General features: G+C 46.4%; 1 protein-coding gene across 3 annotated transcripts; it reads right to left on the reverse strand.

Annotated features, from left to right (window-relative positions):
- Positions 1–284: 284 nt before the first annotated feature.
- Positions 285–17339, reverse strand: lrch3 (leucine-rich repeats and calponin homology (CH) domain containing 3). 3 transcript variants are annotated; one of them, XM_074679343.1, is made up of 20 exons: positions 16998–17339; positions 12755–12899; positions 12294–12420; positions 12073–12178; positions 11845–11981; positions 11643–11752; positions 11427–11520; positions 11247–11346; positions 10986–11158; positions 10822–10877; positions 9443–9488; positions 9170–9298; positions 8986–9030; positions 8766–8819; positions 7998–8028; positions 7797–7910; positions 7618–7712; positions 7407–7544; positions 7252–7329; positions 285–3583 (listed from the first exon to the last, which is right to left on the reverse strand). In XM_074679343.1, exons 1-20 carry the CDS (start codon positions 17260–17262, stop codon positions 3437–3439), a joined length of 2190 nt encoding a protein of 729 aa, XP_074535444.1. In that variant the 5' UTR covers positions 17263–17339; the 3' UTR covers positions 285–3436. The 3 variants fall into 3 exon arrangements, with proteins under 3 accessions (XP_074535444.1, XP_074535442.1, XP_074535441.1); XM_074679341.1 differs by having other exon boundaries at positions 10986–11161; XM_074679340.1 differs by lacking the exon at positions 285–3583 and adding an exon at positions 5883–6806 and having other exon boundaries at positions 10986–11161.
- Positions 17340–18362: the final 1023 nt, after the last annotated feature.

The following is an 18362-nucleotide window of genomic DNA, read 5'->3' on the forward strand; positions in this document are numbered from 1 at the left end:
AATCTAAAAAATGGTGAGCATCATTGCAAGAGGTTATTCATATTTAGTAAAAAAAAATTAAACATTAGTTTTTTTAATGTCAATGTCAATACCCTCTGTAAGAAAACACTTTATATAAATTTAATATATATATTTTTAAAAGCTACAAGGAGCCACTGCAAAGGAGTCAAAGAGCCACAGGTTATGACCATAAACTCTTTGGTCTCAACCTGCTTTACACCATGTTCATTCACTCAGTGAGAAAAAGAAAACAACTTCAACTTAAAATATTTATTTAATGCACTTAAATTTAACTCAACTCTTCTTACAGCTGTGTTCAAATCTTTTTACAGGTTTCAAAAACAAAAAGTGAAAAATTGTAAAAACTGTCAGACAGTCTGTTTGTCCTCCAGGAGATAAACGGTGGAATGTCCTTTAAAACCACATGACCCTGCTGTTGCATGACCCCGTCGTCACATGACCCCTCACCGCCGCAGAAGGAAGCGGAGAAAACATGAACATCTGTACAAACGTGGGTTGATCAAGTCACACCTGTCGCCCAGGCAACAGCAGGCCCACTGACAATGAGCTGAACAGGTGTTCACACCTGCAGAGGAGCTTTAATGGGGCTGATGATCAGACCAGTTTCAGTGTGACAGCAAAGGCATCGTGCTGCGTTCAGGTGCAAAAAGTTCACACCTGATTAAACTGGCCTCCAGCTTGTTTCCTGCAGCACATCATTAGTTTAGTGTTCAAAGTCCTAATGTCCCACATCACCTGAACGCAGCACAAGCCTGCATTTAACACATAAAAATTAAAAACATCAACTTATATTAAAACAGGTTCATCATCATCATCTTCAGCTTCAGCTTCAGGGGAGTTTGACTCCAAACAATCAAAAAGAGCTGAGACAGGACAGAAGGGCACTTCAGAGACTCTGATGCTGGTTCCACTGTAACAAGGCTCCGGAGGGAAACACATAAACAGTGTGTGTGTGTGTGTGTCTGCTGATCTGTGACCATACATCGTTTGAGACAAAAACATAAAAATTAAGCCAAGTAAACAACATGATACGAATGAGTGTGTCAGAATTAGGTCAACATGATGCTTTAAAGCAACATGATCTACGTAAACACCTGTGAACATCCATCTGTTTACAGGTAAACCTCTTTGTTTGTTATAAAATAAACCTTAGAGGATGATCCAGGTTAGTTTTGAGCGTACTGCTCCTTTAAAACTATATAATCAACCTGATGATGTCAGAGGTGGAAGCTCCACCCACTGCAGTTCTTATCTCCTTGTGTGACAGCTGATCATGTTGTCCATCAGCCCCATACACACACACACACACACACACACACACACACACACACACACACACACACACACACACACACACACACACACACACACACACACACACACACACACACATTATTGAGTGTGTCTGCAGTCTCTGTTTAGTGTCAGACCAGGAGGAGTAAGAGAAAAGTCCCAGCACGTAACAGCTGCTGGAGCTCATCACCACCTGACGGTCCTGTCCAATCACAACAGGGCATCTGTCCTGGTGACCAGGTGGGAGTTTGAGTGCTGACAGTTTGACAATCTGAGTCCGGATCAGTCAGAGTCCATGATCAGAGGGAACAATCAGATCCGTTCCATAAGAAGACATCCACACGTCTTCAGTCTGATTTCACCTTGTAACATTTCCTTTGTGATGGCAACTGTCTGAGGGGGCGTGGCCTTCTCTTTGATTGACAGTGGATTGACGTTTCAATCTGAAGCTGAAGCAGTCTGTCACAAACAGTTTCAACAAAGATGAAACACTGATCAGTGATTTCACCTCAATTATTATCCAACTCTTTGTTTTCATGTCAGTGTTCCTCTCCCCTGCAGCGCCCCCCTGTGGTGGAGTAGTATCAGCAGGTGGTGAAGGAGCTTGAAACTACACAAGCCGCCAGAGCTCCGACTGTCAACAGAAACAAAACTAAAAACCCTGTGAATGAAGGTCCTGCTGCTTGCCGGCTGAGGAGGGAGCACACCTGGGGTCACATGACCCTCCTCTGGGTCACATGACCTTCCTCTTGGTCACATGACCCTGGTGGATGAAGAGACAAAAAGCTGAAGTCAGCTGACAGAAACACTTTGGCTTTCTGGGCTAAACAAGCTAACATTGGCACTTCGCTACATGATTTGAAAGTTTGGCGTCAGCTCATTTTTTACCCTGCAAGTTCCCAATAATTACTAGCTTAGCATTCTTAAGCTAGCCAATATTCACTAATATTTACATTGTTAGCTGCTGTTAGCATTGGTGAGATGCTGATTTTGATCCTGTCAGTTTTGTGAGACCACATTAGCATAGCCTAACTTGTGTCTATCTTTTTTAACTTCTTACACCTTTACAGCAGTTAGCTTTTAGCCGTCAGTTAGCCATGTGGTTTGTTAAGTTATTTATAAGCTAGCTTAGTGCTTCATCACATGTGAATCCAAACTAGTTCTGATGTGAGTTTGCTTACATTAGCATTGCTGCACTTCTTTCTGTTAGCTTGTTACAGCTAAGAGTGTTAGCTTAAACACTTCTTCATTATCTTAGCTAGTGCTAGCAGAACTAGCTCAGTGAATCTACATTTGTTAGCATAGGATTTTTTGTTCACTATACACAAGTTAGCTTAATGCTAACTTATGTTAGCACTGACAAAAGTTAGCAAACACAAGCTACTGTTAACAGTGTGCTGTGTTAGCTAAATATCCTACAGTTTTAAAGTCAGCAATATTAGCGTCGTTAGCATCTCCTCTTTGCCAGCTGTCAGTATTAGCTCCGTTAGCATGTAGTGACATTAGTGTCATTAAAAACCTGCTGTTTATGTTAGCATCATGAGCAGCAACGTGTTGACAGAAACAGTTAAAGTTTATAAATGATAAAAGTTTAAAAACAGAGCAGGGGCAGAAACTGCCTGCGTTACTGTCTGTGTTACGACAGGAAGTGCTGCTTTAGAGCAGAGATGCTACAGGAGCGTGTGGTCAGTCTGTATGTGCTGGCATCTTCATGGTTAGTGTTGTGAGTTTAGCGTGCGCCCTGTCTGAGCTGACAGATCCATGAATAAATAAACTACAGAGAGTCATAGAGTGAAGCAGCGCCTCAGAGTAAACGTAGAATAAGCCGTCAGCTCAGCTTCACTTTGCTGTTACAGCTAAAGGACTCAGTATTTACAGGCTCAGGTACATAAAGGAGTTCAGGGCCGGACATCCACCTGGAGAGTCACCTGATACACTGAGTCCCTCCCCCTGCTGTTACCGTAACAACCTGCTGAGTGAAGCACCTGTCACCTGTGTTTCTGTTTGTCTCTCCATCACACCCTGACCTGCAGCTTTCAGCTTCCTCATCCTCCGCTTCTCGTCTCCTCTGCACGCTCACAGGAGGCCTACTGAGCGCGTGCGGTAGTCATGATATTGTGGTCTAGATGTTGACAGAGGGTCCAGGTGCGTTGGTTGTTGTGGTGACTTGATGACGGGGCGGTGCCAGGTCGAGCAGGGCGCCAACGGTCCCGGCCACCTGGGGGAGCCCTCGCTCCTCCAGGATGTGCAGAGGAAGACACAACTGACTCTATGGAGACAGACACCACAGAAGAAGACACACGGCGGGGACAAGAGAAAAGAACGAAAAGGAGGATCAACGGATGGCAAAATAAAAGAAGCAACAAAACAAAAACAACCATGGCAACACATGAGGGGGAGGAGCAACTGAAACTGAGAACACAAGAGATGAAGGAGGAGAGGAGGAGGAGACAGGATGCAGGTAAAACCCTGAATCAAACAGACGGAAAGGAGTGAGAGTGTCAATCACATGATCAAAGTCGGTCATGTGACCTACAGCCAGACTGAGTGAAAACATGAAATAAAGGAAAAATGCTAACAATGATCTGCATGTGATGAGCGTGTGCAGACTTTCAAACCTCTGCATGTACACACAGGAAGTGCAGAAGTTATCAAAATAAAAGCAGGAAGTAGTGAAGTTATCAAAAAAAGCAGGAATCAGAAAAGTTACCAAATTAAGAGCAGGAATCAGAGACAGAGGGAGTCCAAGTCTTAAGTTGATTTATTCATGTTCAGGGGGGAAGGGTGGGGGGCATCTTCATCATTCTCACTCTTCATCTCTAATAAAAAACATCCTCATCATCTTCACTCTTCATCACAAATAAAAAACATCCTCACCATCCTCACTCTTCATCTAATAAAAGCATCCTCATCATCCTCACTCTTGATCTCTAATAAAAACATCTTCATCATCCTCACTCTTCATCTCTAATAAAAACATCCTCATCATCCTCACTCTTCATGTGTCAGCTGGCCTAGGATCAGCTGTGTACGTCCTGACTCTCAGGGTCTCAGGTAAGACGAGTGCAGGTGGAGACAGGTGTGCTATGTTGGTACAGCAGCAGGTTTCAGACACGTCACACTAAAAACAGTAAAAAACAAACACACTCGGACAGGCAGCCAATCGTAAGGCACAGGGGGCGGAGCTTGACAGGCAGGAAACAAGCTCAGGGAGAGACTCCACCTTTAAGGGGATTGTCAAGTTTTAACTCCACCTGACGGGTCACAGGACCCTCAGGAAAATTACAGACATGGTAAGTTCAGGGCACAGGGACCCAGGACTTTGAAGTCCCAAGTCAAGAACAGGTCCCCAGTCAAGACTCACAAGTCTCAGGGAAAGATGAACAAGTTAATGAGCAAATTCAATTAAGTCCAACTCCAAACTCCAGACTAGGGATGGGTACCTTTCACATATGAAACGATACGGTACAGATGCCCGGTACCTGGCAATTGGTACCGGTACTCAACAATACCAGTTTTTGGTACTTTTTTGTGCTTATTTGGTAAAAAACATCAATTTGATTAATTTTATATTTTTTTGTTTTTCCATTTGAAATATTCAGTCTTTACTATATGACCTTGTAATGCTGTGTTCATGTCCAGCACGGAAAATCGCCTACTCTTCTACTCCCCCATAGTCACAAGGGTGCGTTTAGGTACCTAAACATGGTACCTTTCGATTTTTTGTGAATCAGTACCCGGTACTTTGACAGTTTTCGGTTGGTACCTGTAAAAGTACCTACTTTGGTACCCATCCCTACTCCAGACTAACAAGTCCCACAAACCTCAAGTCAAGAGCAAGGCTGGACCTGCAAGACAGAGCAACAACAGGAGAAAGTCCCAGGTCCCAGGTCCCTGGAAAGATTCACATCTTGTCAAAGTCCAACATCAAGACCATTACCCACAGAGCCCAGACAAAGTTCACAGTAACGTGGGCAGCTCATTAATCAAAGCCAACAGGTGCCAGATAGAGTCCATGTGTTATATCAGGCTCAACAAGTCCTAGGTCCAGAACATTTGATTAGGAACTAGTCCAGGTCAAAACTGGTAGCTCAATGTTCTTACCAAGTCACATCCAAGAACCAGACCATGATGAGGCCAACAAGACTCAAGTCAACAAGTCTCCAGTTAAGTGCGTATCATGTCCAACATGTGCAGGTCTTTCAATTCAAAGTCAAAGCAAAGAAAGAATCCAGTCCAGTGCAAGTCAAGGCCAATGGGTAAAGTCGGGTCGAAGTCTTAGATCAAGACTAGCAAGTCCCAGGTCAAGAGTCTTTCAACACCAACACATCTCAAGCTCAGAGGAGATTACGCTCACACCCGAGTCCCAACAGAGTCAAACTCAATCCGTCCCAGAGAAAGACCAAGTCACCAAATCCCCGATAATTTAAAGTCCAAGTCTCAGGTCAAGTGGGTCAATTTCAAGGTCAAAACCAACTCAAGACTAGTAAGTCCCAGAGTCTAAAACAAGTCAAGAATGTATAATTCTGCTCGAGTGAAGTTAGTCTGGCTCAGGAAAAAACAAATCAAGCCAAGCCAAAGGTACACAAGACCCAGAACAGGGTTTGGACTTCAGGTCAGCTCAGATTGGCCTCCATCAACCACACCTTCACCTTCTGCTCAAAAACATGATCAACTCTTATCACCAACTGATTAAATAAAGTCTGTGCCATCAAAGGACTTGGGTTTTTGGTCTTCAGACTCATGGTCCAAGTCACAGGATTTGAGTCCACACCTCTGGAGTTTGGACGTAAAGGGGTCTTTAAGCTTTAAAGGCTAATGTGACAGAGCTTTAATGATTGTTGTGCTTCCAGTAAAAACTCTTCCCCCACACGGCGACAGAGCATCACCAGACTCAGGGGAGCTGAACGGATCAGGTCCAGACCAGATGGGACCATATTGTGCTCATATAACCTCACCGCTGGTGGTGAGCTCAGACACCTGGACGCCTGAAATAACAACTGCTTCAGCATGTTGGAGGGGGAACTTTAAAGATCTGGGTCCTAACAGAGGCACTAAAGGACAAGACTACAATGAAAGACCTCCAGGCAACCTTTGAGAATCTGGTCCACAGTCAGTCCAGACCGAGAGAAGCAGCAAGCAGTGGATAAAGGGAAGTGGATCCAAAGGTCCTGGAAGGACAGTGAGGACCAGGCGCCTGGAGTTTGTGCTTAACGGGACTAACCATGAAGGGTCGGACTAAAGCTTTGAGTCTTATCTGAAGACTAAATGTCCTGGTCTCAAGGGGGGGAGGCTCAGGCCAGCGGTGCCAGGTGCACGTAGATGGCACACAGCATCGACATGACGGACAGGTAGAAGAGGGCGAAGCCTGCCAGCTGAACCCGAGGGGAGGGGCTTAGGGAGGGCGGGGCCATGGAGAGCAACACACCCACGGTCCCATAAACCCCGCCTCCTTTTCCCTCCAAGACCTCCGCCACTGAACAGAGACTGTCCTGAGTGATGGTGGAGTTGGGATGGACACGGTGGAGGATGAAGGTAAGAGGACGAAGCAGACGGAGAGAATAGGAGGGTTAATGAAAGGCGGGAAGATGAAAGAGAGGAAAGAGAAGAAAGAGAGGTGTTAGAGGAGAAGAGCAGCTTTGTATCAGACTCAGTGCAAGGAGCAGACAGTGACATCACAGCAGGAACACTTCCTGTTTGTGGAGCAAAGGTTGTCCAATCAGATGTGTCTGAAAACCAGGGTTTCTCTACATCACGTCTGAGGAGGCCCAACAAAACTCTCAATCTGAGTCGCCAAGTGTCCCTGAGGGAAACAGGAAGTCTCCTGTGTGACCTCACTGCTCCTTCAGGTACTGCTTCCTGTTAGACCACGTGGACTACAAAGGTTCAGCTGTAAGGATAAGTGTGTTAGAGGATAACGTGTGTGTCATGTGTTACCTGTGGAACCCCGATCCTGCGACACGCCTCCAGGAAGTTCTCCACGTTCCGCCGACATTTGGCCATGGTGAGTTTAGGCTGCAGGGTTCATGTAGAGAGTTAGTGAGGTCACAGAGCCCGGTCTGCAGACTGACCTCTGACAAACAGACACTCACCACAGCAGGGGAGGGGACGTGGATGCTGGGGACGGACCGCGGCCTCACGTGATTGGCCAGGTGACAGAGAACCACCCCGTCCGTCAAGGCCGCTCCAAGATCCGTGGGCAATGACACCTTCAGACGGGCCTCTATGTTCTGAGAGACAGAGACAGAGAGTCTGTAGCATTTCTCTGGGATGAAGTGCTTGTGAGCAGACGGAGGCACCAACCTTTCGGAGCTGCTCCACCAGCTCAGCGTCTTCTCCAACCAGGGGAGGAGCAGCAGGAGCCTCCTCTTGGCTCTGAGGAGCAGCTGCAGCTTCACCTGGAGGGGGAGGAGGAGGAGTCGTCAGCAGGTATCAAGACCGGTAAACACAACATTCAAGTCACAGGCTGCTCCTCTCCTCACCTTTCCTCTTCTCTTCTTTCTGACCCAGACGAAACAGGAAGCTCTCCGGTCTCAGACTGGCTGTCCGACAGGAGGCCACATCCCCTGAGCTGGGGTAAGAAGGCGACTGATTGGCTGGAAGAAAAAAAAACATCCATGTGAATCAAAGGGGTAAAAAACATGAAGGATTGAAACAGCAGGGTCCAACATGGGGTGCCTTACCTGTAGGAGACAGAGCAGCTCTGTCCTCCCCCTGCAGAGACACAACACAGGACAGTAAGACCAGAGACATGCTCGAGAAACTCTGTGCTATAACTAAAAAGTGGACAGAGGTCTGAGCTGTGGATTCAGACTCTTCAGCCTCCTGCTTTCTGTTTAATTATGTAACAAACAGGAAGAAACCAGCAGCTCCATGACCAGGACTCTCTCAGACTCACATCACAGACAAAAGGTGCATCTTCAGGTTTACAACAAACCTGCTGCAGACTGAGAGGAGGTAGACGCTGGTCTCACCTCTTAGAGAAATGTATAAAAATAGAAAAGAGTGACTTTGGGATATCGATAACACAGGGTTATCGAGGCCACTGAACCACAGCACATTACAGCGCCCTACATCAGACAGAGACAATGCTGTTACAACATGAGACACAGGATCAGACAGTGGATGAGTTGGGGGGGGGGGGGGGGGGGGTGACAGGTGAATGAGGGACAGGTGACGTCATGCTGTAGAGGTGATCAGGTGGAGAAATATCTAAATCATGCTGATTAAAGGTGTCCTGTTAAAAGAGACCGAACCATTCAGATAAATGAGAGTGACCTTTGACCTCCATTCTTTAGGCAAAGTTTCAACATGTCTAACCTTAAACCTGTAAACTGTTTTTGATGGAAACTCATAAACCTGAATGTTTCTCGTTAGGTCGTTAAGGCCAGGTGGCCAGGTTCAGTCTTAGTAGAGTTAGTGAGTTTTGGGGGTGTGGCCAAACACCTTACCATAAAAAGGGCGGAGTCATCTGTGTGGGTAGAACGTCTGGAGGGGTAAACGGTCTGAACGCACGCACACACACACACGGACAAAGACACACAGGCCCACACAGACACAGACAGACCCACACAGACATGAGGTGACAGTGAACAGGTGGTGGAAGGCCTACACCTGAGGGGGCGGGGCTAACTTTGACTCAAAAGGAAAATGGTGTGTGGTTTGTCTCACCTCGCTGTCTGGACTGGACTTGGTTGGACTCTGGGACGCTTTGTGCTGAAAAACGACAGAGTTTGAGTCAGTCTGTTTCCTTCATTTTTCAAGGCTTTTGTTGTGGAAGTCCAGCAGGAAGTGAACAGTGTGACTGACAGGGTTAAACTGGTTAAACTGGTTAAACTGGTTGAGGAGGAGGTACCTTGGTGTAGCTGGTGACAGAGTCTTTCTGAGCGGGTCGGATCTTCTGTCTCTCCTCATCGTACCTCAGAGCAGCCAGCTGAGCCTCCCTCCTCATCCTCTCCACACCACCTGTCCCCCCCACAGACCTCTGACAGACAGACAGACAGACAGACAGACAGACAGACAGACAGACAGGTGAAGTGTTAGACAGATTAATTTCCCAGAAGTGTATTTGTGTGTGTGTGTGTGTGATTGCAGATGTGCATCATGAGTTGGCAGAGGGAGGTCTTACCTGACTCTGGGAGCTAGAGGGCGCTGTGACGCCATCAACCACACTCCTAAAAGACAAACAGAGAGACAGGTTAAGTGTTAGAAACAGGGCTTGACATTAACTTTTTTGCTCACGAGCCACTGTGGCTAGTGGTTTTCCAATGTTACTAGCCACTCAGCATTTTCACAAGCCACAATTTTGTTGTTGAATAATTATGTTTAATATGATGAAAGCAGACAAAAACATGTTAAAGTTTACTTGAACTAGATTTACAACCTTTTTAAATGTGAATGACCTCTGTTTACACTTAAATCAAGACTACATAAATGTTTAACCCCATTATCAGGAATTCAGTTCTACAACAGTTTTGCTCCTTTAATATGAAAATATGCAGACGATTAAGACAAAGTAATTAAAGGAGAAGTTTATTTTTGCATTGGATGAAATTTGTTATGCTTGAAGGTTAGTTGATAAGATAAAAACGAAACTGAAAAACTAGCGAGAAAAAATGTCTACTTAGATATTATAATTTTTCAGTAATAAACTATGTGCCATACTTTCTGGACTATGTCACTTCGTAGTATAATTACACATTTTTTTAAAGTCGTATCAATCAAAAGAAAAAAATGTGTCATGAAGACAAAAACAGCAGATATAAGTCACACTAGACCATAAGTTTCATTTATTTAAAATGATTTGGTTTGTTTACAGTATTTCCAGAGTGAAATTTTTACATATAACTTTGATAAATGTTTGTACATTAGGAGGTTTAAATATTGTTCCTACAGCTCCTCGTATCTGTGACCAGTTTCTCTTCTCTACGTGCACTTCTCTCCTCTCCTCCTCCCCTACTCTAGGTGAGTGTTGCTGGTGAGATCGGTGCAGTGTGACCTTAAATGAGCTCCATCCGATAAATGTCCCCACTTTTAAAAAGTTACAGGAGTTTTGGCGCTAGTTTGTGACTCAAATCCCAGAATCTGTTTACAATAGAGAGCCAAAAAGACGTGAGTGAAGATTTAAATCACGTATTTAAATCACGTTATCAGGCGCTAAACACCGGGAGCTGTCAGGCTGTCCAAGACGGAGGCTGGAGACGAGCGCGTCCAATGAGCAAACACTGTGTGCAGGCAGTGCTCATGGGAGTTGTAGTGCCGTAGTGTCATATTGCAATGGGTTTAGTATTTCAGATGCCGTTTCAGAAAACCACAATTAAATAATTCAACCCACCAAAGTGGCTGGTAGGAGTGACGGTGTTACCCGCCACAGCTGGAATTCACCCGCATTTGGCGGGATGGTGGGTGTTAATGTCAAGCCCTGGTTAGAAAGGTAATAACCTTGGAGTGTGTGTTTCTGTGTGTGTGTGTGTGTGTGTGTGTGTGTGTGTGTGTGTGTGTGCGTACCTGTTGGGTCTCCTGGTTTCCTCTGTCCTGGTTGAGCTAGTTTTACCCGGGGAGCCCTGGACACACAAACAGGAAGTCACAGTGTTTACCAAAATAAAGGTCTGGTGCTCAGAGCTGTTCAGCCAATCAGGAAGTGATGGCTCTCATGTGGGCGGAGCTCCTACCTCCCTGGTGATGCGTCTCTCGATGTACGCCATAAACTGGGAGCTCAGGCTCGCCCCGTCCCCTCCTCCTCCTCCTCCTCTTCCTCTCGCTCCTCGTCCTCGACTCCTCCCCTCTTCCTCCTCGTCCTCCCCCGCACAGCTGTCGATGAAGTCGATCTGTTCCAACTCTGCACCTGCTGAAGGGAGAGACAGAGAGAGGGGGGGTCAAAGGTCACGCCATGACTCTGACTCAGGTCCCAGGTGTGTCAGGGTCACACTCACATGATCCGTTAGCCAGCTGAGCGGCTCCTCCTCCTCTGGGTCTCTGCTCTCTGCTGATCTCAGCCACTCTCTGCGGCAGCTCGGACAGCTCCTCTGTGGGCTGAACACACACAGGAAGTGAGCAAAAACACACACACACACACACACACAGGACATGCTGAATGTGTGAGACTGTCTCACCTCGTTCCCTGACCACCTCTTGTCTCCACTGTCAACACTGTTGAATCCAGAGTCCAGAGCTCCGTAGGGGCGCCCGGGGTACAGCTCATCCACACTGAACACACACACACACACACACAGAATGACACTCAGCACAACTGTTTAAGCTTTCGCTGTAAAAGGGAGGCAGGAAGAGGAGGAGAAAGGTCTGACAGGAGGGAGGAGCATGTTACTGACCAGGAGTTGAAGGTCAAAGGTCGTCTGTCGTAGTCTGGGAGGTCTGGCGTGGTCTTGCTGGCCTCCAGGTTCAGGTATTTAAATATGTGGACCTTCCCTTTAATGCAGATCTACGAGAGAGTGCAAACACACACACACACAAACACGTCAGACACACTTCCACTTCCTGCTGCACACCTATGATGTCACTTCCTGCGTGTACCTGTGCAGGCGGCGTCTGCAGAGGGTTGTTGTCGAGGACGATGGTCTGCAGCTGTGTGAGCTGACGGTAACAGACGGGGAGGGACGTCACTTTGTTACAGGAGAAATCCAGACGCACCAGAGGGAGGTCAGCCAGCTCTGAGGACACACACAGAACCGCTGTCAACACACTGGCCTGTGTGTGTGTGTGTGTGTGTGTGTGCATCTGTGAGCATGTGTGTGTGCCTACCTGGAGGCAGTCTGACCAGGTGGTTCCTCCTGATGTTCAGGTCTCGTAACGCCTCCAGCTGACCCACCTGAGACGGCAGAGTCTGGATCTCATTACAGCTCACATCCTGCAGGGGGCAGTGTGTGTGTAGGAGGGTATAGGTTTAGCTCTTTGACAGAGAGACAGTGAGGAATAGCGTGGTGTGTGTGACATGTATGAAGCGATCACAGAGGAGGACTGACCAGTTCAGTGAGCTGTCTGAGCTGACCCAGCTCCTCCGGCAGAGAAACCAGTTTGTTGTTGCAGGCGATCAAAACCTTCAGAGGAAGACTGCAGACCACGACTGGGAGGACAGACAGCTGGTTTCGACTGACAGACAGAGACAAACACACAGACAGGGACTCAGTCAGACAGACAGCTCTGACTGTCAGGCTCAAAGCAGAGACGTGCAGTGTGTATTTGTTTGGGACTATTTTCTGCAGCAGAGGAAGAATGAGGTCTTCAGATAGCTACAGCTGAAATTATGCTTCAGAGCTCACCATAACACTAATACTGACATCAGGATATCTGACTGACTGCTGAATCCAACATGCCTCTTACAGATGGACTCCATGAGGAGTCATCAAACAGAGACAAATTGCATCGCATGAGTCATGGCAGCCAATCAGGACAGAAATTATAGGACACTGTGTGAGTGTGTTACCTGAGGTTCAGGTAGGTGAGGGCCTGCAGGTTGAGCAGACTGTCCGGCAGAGACCTCAGGCAGTTCTGGTAAAGGTTCAGACTCTCCAGAGACACAAAATGACAGACCTCCAGAGGGAGCTCTGAAAGACGGTTACGAGACAGATCTGCACAGAGACAGACAGAGAGACAGAGTCAGATCACAATTCAAGGCACAGACAGTCTTCAAAATGTGGAATTCAAAGTTTTGTTGAAGCCCCTCTTTGTGAACTCTTCCCATGTTTGGCTTTATCTACATTTATCTGCAGCTCTCTCTTCTTTGTCCATTTCTTGTCATTTTTTCGTCATCTCTGTATTTGGAGTGGTTCATTACTTTGTATGGTTCATTTGTTGGTCATGGACACCAAACTTTTTGTGTCTTCAGTGATATTTTTACTCTTTTTTCTCCTGTGTTTGTCTGGAGATCCTACATGTAACCATGGTCGCATTGTTTACATGTTAAATCAGCTGTTAGCAGCCTGTATCATGTCAATGCTAACTGGTGCAAGGCCTGATGTTTCCTACAAGGTCAGGACGACCTGCTGGTTCTCAGGTGTGAGCTAAAAAGTGAGGACATGGACCTGTCCTTCCATCCATCGTTATTGGGAACGTAAGATCTATCTCTAATAAGACGAGCTAGCCATGCTAACCCAGCAACAGAGGGAATAAAAATTCAGGAGGAAGAGTAGCATCATGCTATTCACAAACATGGCTAACAGAGCTAACACCAGACACCAACACCACATCGGAAGACTTCACCTGCTGTGAGCAGACAGGAAGAGGACTACAGGCCCAGTACATGGGGTGCATACTCAAACAGCCCAGCCAGCGGCACCCTGACATCCAGTTCATGGTCACAAAGGTCAAAGGTCAGAAGATGATGTGTTCCTGCTGATCTTTAAAAGGACCAGGATGTGGATCAACAGGGACCCAGAGAAAGAAAGATGCCTTCCCTGAGCCTGGATCCGTTTAAGTGGTTTATAAAGTTAGAAAAGTTACCAGAGCACGACTCTCTGTCTCACCCTCATACTGAGGGACTCATCTTTGACTTACAGTTTCTATCTTTGAGACCTTTTCCAAAACATGTGACCCAACAAACAGATCCCCCCCATGTCTTCAGAGTTCCCCTAGAAAACTGTTTCCTCAGCAAACACTCCAGCCTTTTGTTCCCTTCAGGCCAGGAGAGCCGCTCTCTACTATTCCTCTCCTTCTCGAAGCTAAAGCGTGTATGTGGTCGTGTCTGCATAGATACATTTCTGTTTCAGTGTCAGGGTGACACACACAGACAGCAGCTGTGGGATATGGGCACCTGGCTGGAAGGAAGTCCACATCACCACGGTAAAATCTACTTCCTGCTTACAGCGGTCTGTTATCCTCTCACTAAGCCGTCCAGACTATTCATGTGTTCATCTGGTTTCATGTAGGCTCATTGTTGGTAGAGGTTATTCAGCTGTCTGTGAGGATCTCTCTGTTCATTCAGTGTCACATGAAGTGTGATAACCTCAGGCTGTGGATCCACTGCTGATCAGATCCATGAGGAGGTAGAGGAGCTCTGAAAGTTCAACAAGATAAACTTTACAGGTAGCTACTGATCTTTCTTCATCACCCATTACACAGCATCAGCATCCTGCGTGTGTGTGTGTGTGTGTGTGTGTGTGCATGTGTGTTGGTACAGCCTCAGGCCTCAGCTCAGAATGAATCAGTGTGATACAGCAAGAAGTGGAGCTCACAAATCACAGTGTGTGTGTGTGTGTGTGTGTGTGTGTGTGTGTGTGTGTGTGTGTGTGTGTGTGTGTGTGTGTGTGTGTGTGTGTGAGAGAGAGCATGTCAAAGTGTTGGCTGACTGGTCACATGACCCAGCCTGAGCAGAACACTGACCCTGATCCTGGTCTGAATGCAGGTTTTAGAAACAAACAGCCTCATTATTCTCATTAAACAGCTTTAACTATCATTACTAATTATTAAAGGGGACATATCATGCTGATCCCTGATTTAATACTTACATATAATACAATAAATTTGAAAACAAGACCTTTCACCCCCCGAATTTTCAAAAAATGAGATATTGTATTTTTTCTGATATCCTAGAACGAGATTTGATGCCTCTGAAAATAGGTCATTGACATTTGACTGCGGGATTTCGACCGTCGTGACGACACGAGGATCCTTTCTTTGTATTGGAGTAATCTGATTGAGCAGCTCCTCCTCTTTGATGTCAGTTAGTCACACAACCGCCACCGAGGGATACACCCACCAAGAGCCGACTGACTGAGTGCTGGATGCAGGGACTCTGCTCTGCTGAGCAGCTCGGCTTTACATGGTGAATAAGCAGTTAAAACACTGTAGTTTTAGCAGACGTCGTAATACTTGTGAGACTGTGATATTTGCATGCTTGTTCTGACATGCACTGTGAACCTGGACCACAATAACGCTAGGGTAATAAAATAGTGACGAACTGACGGTAGAGGCGATCTTGACTACACTTTCAGCATGATGGATGAAACAGACAGAGAAAAGTGAAGGAGCAGGATTGAGCCCTGTTATAGAAATAGTTTATTGGTGAAGTCTGCCTATATTTCCACGTATAAACTATACATGTTACAGTACCGCTTTGACTCACCACACTGAAGCGTCCTGAGATGATCTGTGTCGAGGTGAATTTTCTTCCTCCTGAGCTGCAGAACCGTCCTGGTCTGACTCGGGGTCCAATACAAAAGGACGTATCCTACACTCTGCCATTTTATTAGTGCTACCAATGCCTTACGGTGAAGTTTTGGCAAACAGCAAACTCGCTCAGTCTGCTCCATTCAATATGGCGATTATGTAAATACTGCCATGCTGTAAAAACCGCCTCCTGGCTCTACCCCCTCCTCCCCTCTGATAGAACTGACCAATCAGAGCACAAAGGGCTGTGACGTTGCGAGGTTACTGGAGGTCATTCTCGAAACGAAGCGTTTCAACGAGATCTTCAGAATGGCCTATAATGAGGATATTGAGAACGCTATTGTGGGGCAATGAAGGAACTAAATGACTTGTACTGAAGGCAGAAATGCTTTACAGGCATCCTAGTCTGGCATAGCGAAAAGGAGAAACAAGCATGATATGTCCCCTTTAATACAGCAGACAGCTGCTGATTCATCGTGCGTGTCTACACTTTAAACCACTCAGAGAAGAAATAATCAGACATTTCCTTCTCCTTCATGTTGGATCAATAACATAGCTGATGACAAGTTAGAAAGCCCTACATGCTGCCTTCACACAGTCTGTGTGGACAGCGTGACGTCAGTGAGTGATGGCTTTGACCATGTTATGGCTTCTTGGTCTTCTTGGTGTTTTAAGTGTGTGTTTCTTTTTGTCTTGGTGTGTTTCTTCTGTGTTGTTTTCCTGCTCTGCTGTCAGTCACTGACTCCTCTGCTCCGTTTGTTTTCTCTCTCCACGCTGCCCGTCAGTCTGTGGTGGGCGGAGCAGCTTTCATTCACTCCTGCCTCATTACCTAATCAGGCACCGCACACATTAAACAAAACAAAGCAAGGTGTTCGTTCACCTTTCTAAACCTAATGACGTCAGAGCCCCGGGGTGAGGCTGTGACAGCTCGGTGGCCCTGAACCCAGAGACTGCTTCCTGCCAGGTCCAATCCATGGACCGCCAACTAAGACCCCTCAGAGCTGCTAGCAGTGTGCTAACAGTCTCATGGGCAGTCTGTGTTTACCCTCTGCAGACTACAAACACTCCCACTGAGCCTCAACCAGCAACTGCCTTCACTGTCTCCAAACGTACAGGGGTACCAACACAAGCTGTTACCAACACGTTTACATCTCCCTGCGTCTGCTAACAGCTAACGTTATCTGACGGTGTTTGGGTTCCTGTGGAGGAGCGGATGTTGCATCGTGATGTCGCACCTCGAACTATTTTGATGTCAAAAGTCTTCAGAAAGTTCACCATGTAGTTCAAACTCTAACTCTATGTGCTGATGTTTTTTTCAATGACGCTAAGCAGCTATAACAATCCACCACACACTGAGGAATCACAACACGGTAACATTTCAGAAGGGAACGATATTTGTTATAACACCGGCCCTGACTGTTTTCCCATCCCATTCCCTCCAGAGCCGTTAAAGTTGGATTTACCATCGACACGCCCCTAAAGTCAACAAAACCCGACTCGAAGTGTCTCTAACCAACACGACCTAAGCTCGGCTGATTCCCGGGCCCCCAACGCTCACTCACCGGCCCTGGTGGTGTCCGTCAGGTCGTGGTTGGCGGCGCTCCGGGGAAACTCCTTCAGCTTCCTGCCGCTGAGGTTCAGGCACCCAGTGGCCGAGGCTTCGTCCAACGCCCGGTCCAGAGACCGGTTCCAGGGCGCCGGACCCGCCGGCCCCAGTCCGTTATTGTTCCCCGCTAAAACATTCCCAGTGCCCCCGCTGCTGCCGCCTCCAACCGTGAAGTTGAGTCCGGTGCTGTCCGCAGACCCCAGCAACACCGAGGCCGCCATTACACACTCCGGCTGTTAGCTCTCAATGCTAACGGCTAATACTCCCACCCTAAACTACAGAGAGGCGCATGCGCAGAACGGCGCTCAAAGGGAAGCGGTCTGGACAGCAGATGATTGTTATTTATCACAAACACACACACACAAGTACAAAAAATAGAGCTGTACAAGTCCAGGAACACTGTACATAACTGACACTGTTATTTATCAGCAGCACACACGCAATTACAGTGCGACTGAGCTGAGCTGTAACTCTATGTACCATTTAGTTTTGAGTTATTACAATATTAGCAGAAATTAACACTGACGCTCACTGACGGGCTCACTATTTTGGGGACCCAGGTGAACACAGGCAGGTGGCCCCCTACATCTTTTGTTCTCCTCATGTTTCTCCTGTTGGTAAATCTGCATCTTTCTTGATTTTAAGAAAAGATTCTGTTCTTAATCTGAACTGGTCTCTGGAGTATTGAACAGTGCAACTTTTCTGTCAGTTATTGGGTCATCTTCCATTAAAACACAGTGGTCAGTAAGAGGACTGCTGGTCTCTAGTAGTTCATCCCTACCTCCATCTCTTTGTTGATTATCCTAGCAAACAGCAACAGGTTGCTCCTCCACTAAATAACATTAGCATTTCTAGCAGCTTCTTGCTTCTCTTTATTAATACTACTTGGGTAGCTTTGTTTAGTTTTTATTCTCCCATTATCTCACTCATGTTTTTTTCCTCTTCCGTAGATCCAATTATGGAATAGTCTTTTGAGATGGGGTGGGGTTTGGGATGCTGAAATACAACTTACTCATAATTACATTACAGGCATTATGATGAAGTTTTAGTGTATGAATTAGAAAAAAATTCATGAATGAAAAGTAGAAAAATGTTTGGAATGATTTATATGTCCTGTCATGGGTCCCCTAATGGTTTGGGTCCCAAGGTAATTGGTGTAAAGACTGCCTCTGCTAACCATAGACTGTATAATAAATGTATGTAATCTCCCTGAAGTTACAAGTCTGTTTCTGAAATTGATTTTTGAAACAAATCAGCTGGTGCGGCCATATTGAAAGTGGGACGGGCTTCGAGTCTCCACACTAACAGCTATAGGACACCT

The sequence above is a fragment of the Halichoeres trimaculatus genome, unplaced genomic scaffold (genome assembly GCF_033239565.1).
Source record: "Halichoeres trimaculatus isolate MK-OKI-2021-1 unplaced genomic scaffold, fHalTri1.1 fHalTri1_scaffold_9, whole genome shotgun sequence".
Taxonomy (NCBI): Eukaryota; Metazoa; Chordata; class Actinopteri; order Labriformes; family Labridae; genus Halichoeres; species Halichoeres trimaculatus.